General features: G+C 44.3%; 2 protein-coding genes across 2 annotated transcripts; both read right to left on the bottom strand.

The window, feature by feature from the left end:
* Nucleotides 1-2268: 2268 nt before the first annotated feature.
* On the bottom strand, nucleotides 2269-3540 carry LOC125145104. The gene has a single exon (XM_047815781.1). It carries the CDS (start codon nucleotides 2962-2964, stop codon nucleotides 2269-2271), a length of 696 nt encoding a protein of 231 aa, XP_047671737.1. The 5' UTR covers nucleotides 2965-3540.
* A 43-nt stretch (nucleotides 3541-3583) lies between these two features.
* On the bottom strand, nucleotides 3584-7776 carry LOC125145101. The gene is made up of 2 exons (XM_047815769.1): nucleotides 3841-7776; nucleotides 3584-3782 (listed from the first exon to the last, which is right to left on the bottom strand). Exons 1-2 carry the CDS (start codon nucleotides 7759-7761, stop codon nucleotides 3594-3596), a joined length of 4110 nt encoding a protein of 1369 aa, XP_047671725.1. The 5' UTR covers nucleotides 7762-7776; the 3' UTR covers nucleotides 3584-3593.
* Nucleotides 7777-8450: the final 674 nt, after the last annotated feature.

Below are 8450 nucleotides of genomic sequence, written 5' to 3'. Positions count from 1 at the left end.
ATGCGTGCCATATCGATTTACCGCAAGTTCAAAGCGTTTTCAAAACGTCCCCTTCGGCTCGAGTATACTAATAGTAATCACGACCTCTTATAGTGCCATATCGCAAACACAAAAGGAGATAACTTGCGGTTTAATCCCTAATAGCCACCGAATTTAACTCGCAGCAGCAGCAATGCAGAGGAAACAGCCCCATAACATAACGAGCTGGCATAGCAAAGCATATCGAGGCATAGCATTACCTAGCATGAGGTAATCTAGCCTAGCAAAGCAAGCATGGCATGACCCATCGTGACGTGCATAGCAAAAGCATAGCATAACCTCATCTTATAACATAGCGTAACACACAATAATATAACCTAGCATAGCATAACATGCATAGCATATCGAAGCATAGCCTAACAGACTGTACAACACGCCAGCCCGTCCTGCTCAACAAATGCACTATTATACTGTACACGAACATGCGTGCCGTATCGATTTACCGTAAGGTCAAAGAGTCATCAAACCTCCCTTTCGGCTCAAGTATACTAATAGTAATCACAACCTCTTATAGTCCCATTTCGCGAAATAAAAGGAGATTTGGTTTAAACTCTAATTAGCCGTCAAGTTTGAATTACAGCAGCAAAGCAGAGGCAGCAGCCCCACAAAAGAAGATAGCTTGCAGTTTAAACTCCAAATAGCCACCGAGTTTAAATCGCAGTTGCAGCAATGCAGAGGAAACAGCCAAGTAGACAGACTGAAAAAAGCATTTAAATAGGGCGCCCTGTTTGAAATGGACCAATAGCGCGCTTAGGAATCAGATCAGCTGATGGGCGGGGTTAGAAAATCTGTTAGATCAGTAAATGTGTGCACATCCCACCTTCCGGCAGGTGCAGGACAAAAGAAACTGTTAAAGTAAAAAATTTGTAATGTCCGCAACACTTTTAACCTCCCATCTTTATTAGTTAGTTAGGGGTTAGAAAATTAACATCAGCTGATAGCCGAGCTTGACTATGTGGCCTGCCTGAACTGACGCTGAATGCTATATGAAGTTTGGGACAACCAGAACTCTTCCTAGACCTGTCCAGCCAAACTGAGCAATCATGGAAGAAGAGCCTTGGTGAGAGAGGTAAAGAAGAACCTTATATATCGGTTAGTTCTGAAACAATGGGTGACCTGCACAAAATGAATGAGCCATGAATGTGTACAGAGCAAATAATCATGACTATGCTAAGTCACTACCTTAAAGCGTTCGTAATTTAGTCTTCACAAAGTTTCAGTTTTACACCCACATTGATCACACATGTAGTCTGTTGCATGTGTTAAAATACAACAGGAAATAGAGTTTGAACATAGCAGCAGTGTAGTGTTCTCGTGCAGTGTGTTGGAACGCTGACTAAACACAGAGTTAAACCGTAGCCAATGAAGACAGAGTCGTAGTAAGATTTACCCTTTACTGTCACTCTCTCATTTACATTGTACGGTGAAAACTGCAATAAGACAAAACAACAATATTCAGAGTCTTGGCTAACATTGCATTATAAATTAACAAAGACAAACTGCTATTTGCTATTAGCATCGCTAAAGCTTAAACAGGGTGGTTACAACCATTTTTAACGGCACATAAAACATCGCCTTTTAGAACAAATAATCTCTAATATATGATCTTTAACGTGTGTGATATCGTATTAATGAACTTGCGGCATTGCCTCTATGATGTTTTTAGTGGATGCGCTGGATACTATAAAGAGCACGCCATGCCGGTTTCATTGCAAGATTGAGCACTGAGCGCTAACCGGAAGTGGCGAAACCGGAAGTAGCAAAACCGGAAGTGACATCGCATAAAACGAACCATATATTTTTACAACTTAAGTAGATAAAGTAATTATAAACTTTAAATTTTTAAAGAGGAATATTTATCAAAAATATTTAAAGCACACATATAAATATTAAAGTCCTTACAGGACAACACACTCCCCGCCTGACCTATGTAAGGTCACTATGAACTTGTAAAAGTGCTAAACCTTAGTCCCTAGATCAGTCTTTCGGTAGAAGAAGGACGACCTCTACAATTGGCCTTAGAAAGGTTTTTATATTGCCTTGGTCAGTCGTGGTGACTTCAACCTTTCTTACATGGCCATCCTTTCCAGGAAATATGGCTGAAATTCTGGCCATGGGCCAACAGTTGCGAGATGTCTGCTTGTCCCTGAGCAGAACCAGATCTCCGACTTGTAGGTTTCTGCGAGGTACCATCCATTTTGGCCTGTGCTGTAAGCAAGGTAAGTATTCTCATCTCCAGCAGGTCCAGAAGTGGTTTGCGAGAGCCTGAACTTGTCTCCATTGTTTTGTGTACAAGTCCTTGTCCGTAAAGTCTCCGAGAGGAGGCGGAACTCCTGTCTTCTGTGTGAGGAGCATAGATGGTGAGAGTATGAATGGCTGTTCTGGGTCTGCAGACACGGGTACGAGTGGTCGTGCATTTATGATAGCAGTAACTTCTGCCATTAGTGTGCAAAGAACTTCGTGGGTTAAACGTGTTTTCAGCTGGAGAAACATTGAATCTAGGATTCTTCTGGCAATGCCTATCAGGCGCTCCCACGAGCCTCCCATGTGAGAACTGTGAGGTGGGTTGAATTCCCAGCTGCATCCTTGCTCGCTGAGGTACTTCTGCACCACTTTGTCCATTCCGAGCTCCTTATACGTTCCAATGAAATTGGTACCGCAATCGGAATGGAGCTGTTTCGCAGGGCCTCTGAGTGCAAAGAAGCGCCTGAGAGCATTTATGCAACTCGACGTGTCCATTGATTCAATGACCTCGATGTGCACTGCTCTTGAACTCATGCAGCAGAACATGATGGCCCACCGCTTGCTCTCCGCATGTCCTCCTCTGGTGCGTCTGCTTGTGACAGACCACGGTCCAAATACGTCGAGCCCCACATATGTAAATGGAGGGCAGACCTTTAGACGTTCAGGTGGCAGGTTTGACATGTGTTGTTCTTCCAACTTTCCACGCAGCTTGCGACAGGTTATGCATTTGTGAAGTACTGAATTAATTAATGACTTGCCTCCCAGGATCCACAGTCCCGCTGCTCTTATAGCTCCTTCTGTCAGGTGACGGCCTTGATGTTTCACTTGCTCATGGTGATGTCGAATGAGCAATAATGATATGTGGCTATCTTTGGGGAGAATTATTGGTTTCTTTTCTGCAGTTGCAAGCTCAGAGTACTTTAGTCGTCCTCCAACACAAATTAAGTTGTCCTCCAAGATTGGACTGAGTTTCCTTAAGTGACTACTTTTGGGTACGGCTTGGTTACCTTGGAGGGCCGTCAGTTCGTTTGCAAATGTAGCCCTTTGTGTTGCTTTAAGGATAACATTCCTTGCTTGGTTAATTTCGTCTGGGGTATGGTGTAAGTCACATCTGTGCCAACCTTTGCATTTGCTGTGTTGGTTGGTGTGATTGTAGGATTTTACTATGTGAACTAGAAATGATATTCCTCTTAATAGGGAGGTGAAGGTGGAGAACAGCTGGAATCGGTAAGAGGTAAACTCTGGTTCTTTCAGGTTAGTAATACATGTTTGTACTTGTGGTCGTATTTCTGGGTCATTTTCGGGTGCAATTAGTTCGAACATCTCAGTCGTTTGTGTCTTTTTTGGAGGTGGCTGACGCAGGAAGGAGGGACCTGTAAACCATGAACTCTGTGCCAAGCATAGTGCAGGTAAAGATCGTGATGCATGATCTGCAGGGTTTTCTTCTGTGCGCACATAGTGCCACTGCTCAGGTTTTGAGGACTGATGGATGCGTTGAACTCTGTTGTGGACATACACATAGAATCGTTTTGACTCATTGTAAATGTAGCCGAGCACCACTTTGCTGTCGGTAAAGAACTTTATATCATTTAGCTCCAGATCCAGCTCATCCTTAATGAGATCTGCCATCTCTACTGCTAAGACCGCAGCGCAGAGCTCAAGCCTTGGGATTGTAGGTTCAGACAGGGGTGCTAATTTTGCCTTGCCCATGACAAATCCTACTTCTACTTGTCCATCTTTCTGAAGTGCTTTCAGATATGCCACAGCACCTATGGCCTTGGTAGATGCATCTGAGAATACACACAATTCTGTGTGCACTGTTTCGACTAGTGAGGTTGTTGTGTATGCACGTGGAGCATGAAGCCGATCTAGGTCTTGGAGAGAATCTTTCCAGGCTTGCCATTTGCTTAATTCATTCTCAGAGAGAGGTGTGTCCCAGTCAGGCTGTTCAGAGGTAAGTTCTCTGAGAAGGGCTCTTCCCTGGATCGTGACGGGTGCCAGCAGACCCAAAGGATCAAAAACACTGTTTACAGTGGAGAGGACACCACGCCGGGTGAATGGTTTGGTAATTGTTGATGCAGAGTAAGTGAATGTGTCGGTCGTGATCTCCCATAGCAGACCTAAACTCCGTTGTGTGGGCGAAGTTTCTCCACTTAGGTCTAGGTCCTTGATTACTGGGGCACAATCTTCTGGCGGAAAGGCTTCCATAACTGTCTGAGAGTTCGAAGCAAACTTGTGCAAACGGAGGTTTGATTCAGCTAGTGAGGCCTGTGTTCTTTTGAGCAAGTCAATTGCCTCAGCTTCGGATGGTACAGATAACAAACCATCATCAACATAGAAATGTCTCTCCACGAACTTGACTGTATCGGCACCATGCTCCTGTGCACCTTCTCTGATGGCTCTCCGCAGTCCGTAAATGGCCACGGCAGGAGATGGTCGATTACCGAAGACATGGACCTTCATTCGATACTCAATAATTTCCTTGTTCACATCATTGTCCTTGTGCCATAGAAAACGGAGAAAGTTACGATGGTCTTCATGTACCAAGAAACAATGGAACATCTGCTGAATGTCTGCTAGGATTGCAACCTTCTCTTTCCGAAAGCGTAGCAGGACGCCAACAAGGGAGTTACTGAGGTCGGGCCCTGTGAGGAGCACATCATTGAGAGAGATGCCGGAGTATCGAGCACTGGAATCAAAGACCACCCTGATCTGATTGGGTTTTTGGGAATGATAAACCCCGAATGTAGGAAGGTACCAGCATTCATCCCCTTCTTTCAGTGGTGGCGCTACCTCAGCATGTCCATTGGTAAAGATCCTTTCCATGAATTCCACATACTGTTGCTGCATCTCAGGTTTTCTTTTCAGAGTTCGTTGCAGACTTGTTAAACGATTAACGACTTGCTCCTTGTTGTTTGGCAATGGCCTGCGTGGTTCTCTAAACGGTAGGGGGGCCACCCAGCTGTTATCATCGCTTCTATAGACGCTTGTGTCCATTTTTTTTAGAAAGGCTATGTCCTCAACAGATGGAGCAGGTTTGTTGTCGTCCTCGGTTCTGCTGAACACTGTCTCTCCAAGTGTCTTCTCAGTTGATTTGGCGGATGTGTTCCCACTTTGCTGCATCTCCTTGATCCGCATAAAACTTGTACAGGGTTGAAAAATTGAATATCGGCCACTTTCCAGCACATTGGTCTTGAATGTGTTGACCGTTGGCCTATGTGCATTACCTAGGCACACTTCTCCTATTACTACCCAGCCCAGGTCCAGTCGTTGGGCAAAAGGGGCGTTGTTTGGTCCGTTGACCTGCTGCCTGACCTTGTGAGCCCTTATCACGTCTCTCCCTAATAGCAAAAGTATTTCTGCTTTCGGTTCTAGTTCTGGAATGTGCTTGGCTATGTGACAGAGATGAGGCTGGGAAAGAACTGCACTTGGCATAGGAATCTCAGCACGATTGTTCGTGATCTCATGACACTCAATAAGTGGAGGAAGAGAGATGAGAACCTTTCCATCCAGGGACTCAACCTGGAATCCTTCAGCTTTCCTGCCAGATGTTTCGATTATGCCAGAGCAGGTTCTGAGATGATATGAGAATTGTTCACTCTCCACATTGAACTGCTCGAAGAATTCTGGTCTGGCTAATGAACGATTGCTCTGGTCGTCAAGAATTACATAGGCTTTGATGGCTATGTCCTTGGAGCCCTTTGGGAACAGATTTACAAGGCAGATTTTTGAGCATGAGCGGCTCCACTGACCTGGACCACAAACTTCTGTACAGCTTATACTGACAACGGCTTGGTTAGAGTTATCATCTTCCTCCCCGCCATTCTCTTGTGACGGTGATGGAGTCTTGATTACTTGTGGTGATGGGCCAGGGTGCATGGCCGCATCGTGATTGGTACTACCGCATTCAGAGCACTTTACGCAAGACTTACATTCCTTGGCGAGGTGAGAAACTGAAGAACAGCATTTGAAACATATTCTTTGCTCTTTGAGAAAGGCCTTTCTTTCGTCTAAGGGTTTGTTTCTGAATGTCCTGCATTTTTTCAAGGGGTGTGGTTTGTAGTGTAATGGACAGATTTTGTTAGGGTCGTCACTGGCTGCACGCACATCTGTTTTGTGAACTGTGATGGCTTTGTTAGTTTGGAAACTCTTCACAATGGTTCTGTCTGGTTTTGCAGTTGTTGTAGCGCTGCTTTGATGCATAAAGCTAGGGTCGTTTCGCTTCCTTGCTTCAAAGCACACAAAGTTGCAGAAATACCCAAAGGGGGGAAAGCGCCCATAATTTCGTTCTTTGTAGCATGACCCGGAAGTCACCCACTTGTCTTGCAGCCCATATGGGAGCGTATCTACAATTGGCGCAATTCCACGTGACGTGTCAAGGTATGACAGACCTGTGAGATAACCATCCTCTTTAGCACCTTGGATTTCCATAAGCAAATCCGCTAGTTCACGTAATTTGATGTGGTCCTTAACTGAAATCCTAGGAAAACTGTCCAATCTCTGAAACAATGACCTTTCGATGATTTCTGGTGCAGCATAGCACTCGTGTAGTCTCTCCCATGCTTTGTGTAAAGCAAGACCGGGGTTACTGACGTGCACTGAGTGGATCCGCTTCACCCTTTCGCTAGATTCTTTTCCTAGCCATTTAGTCATGAGGTCCAGTTCCTGGGTTGCTGTGAGGTGAACTTCACGAGCTGCACTGGCGAATGAGGAATACCATGACCGATAGTTTTCAGGCTTATCATCAAATAGGTAAAGTCCTGAACTAACAAGGTCTCGTCTGGCTAAATACTGTGCCAGAGAATCTACCTGATGTGGCGTGCTACATGGAGGGATATATTGAGGGACATAAGGCTTAACAGGTACATTCATGATGGGGCTGGTCCTCCCAACTTCAGACTTAATCACACCTTCGGACAGATTAGATAGGTTTGTTGCAGGTAAGTGTATACTGTCAGCTTTTTGAGACTTTGGCTTATGTTTGATGGATTGAGCATGTGAGGTATCTTTCGCAGCTAAACTCAATGTTACAAAGCTGTTATTTGAGCCAGCTTGAAATGGAGGGGTGACGGACAAAGGTAATAGAAGTGGAGGTGAAGAATGATCCTGAAGGCTATTTTGAGAATTTACATATTCACTGGTGCGTTCAATTTTAGCTTCCTCTGCTACAGATCCAACCCTTTCTACTGCATGCTCTGCTAATTCAGCATCCTCTAACACTTGTGTCTCTACTTCGGCTGCATCGGCTTCTCGTTGCAGTGTTAACATTTCCAACTCAGTGTCTAATCTTACTGTTTCCATCTGACTTTGAGCTTCCCTTGTGGCTTTTTCCATTTTAAGTTTAGCCTCCTGGCTAGCATATGACGCTCTCACCTTGGCGGCCTCAGCTCTGGCCCGTGCATGGGCTGCGCTCGCTGATGACGAAGATGACTTTCCACTTCTTGCGCTGCAGACAGACATCTTGCTGCTTGTATCCATCTTAACCACTTTAGCATCAAATTATGCCTTTTCACTGTAGTGTTCTCGTGCAATGTGTTGGAACGCTGACTAAACACAGAGTTAAACCGTAGCCAATGAAGACAGAGTCGTAGTAAGATTTACCCTTTACTGTCACTCTCTCATTTACATTGTACGGTGAAAACTGCAATAAGACAAAACAACAATATTCAGAGTCTTGGCTAACATTGCATTATAAATTAACAAAGACAAACTGCTATTTGCTATTAGCATCGCTAAAGCTTAAACAGGGTGGTTACAACCATTTTTAACGGCACATAAAACATCGCCTTTTAGAACAAATAATCTCTAATATATGATCTTTAACGTGTGTGATATCGTATTAATGAACTTGCGGCATTGCCTCTATGATGTTTTTAGTGGATGCGCTGGATACTATAAAGAGCACGCCATGCCGGTTTCATTGCAAGATTGAGCACTGAGCGCTAACCGGAAGTGGCGAAACCGGAAGTAGCAAAACCGGAAGTGACATCGCATAAAACGAACCATATATTTTTACAACTTAAGTAGATAAAGTAATTATAAACTTTAAATTTTTAAAGAGGAATATTTATCAAAAATATTTAAAGCACACATATAAATATTAAAGTCCTTACAGGACAACACAAGCAGAGACATAAAAAATTCCATAGGCAGTGTGCAGAGGAAAC

Source organism: Tachysurus fulvidraco, chromosome 7 (assembly GCF_022655615.1).
Source record: "Tachysurus fulvidraco isolate hzauxx_2018 chromosome 7, HZAU_PFXX_2.0, whole genome shotgun sequence".
Taxonomy (NCBI): domain Eukaryota; kingdom Metazoa; phylum Chordata; class Actinopteri; order Siluriformes; family Bagridae; genus Tachysurus; species Tachysurus fulvidraco.
This window is presented reverse-complemented; position numbering and strand designations above follow the sequence as displayed.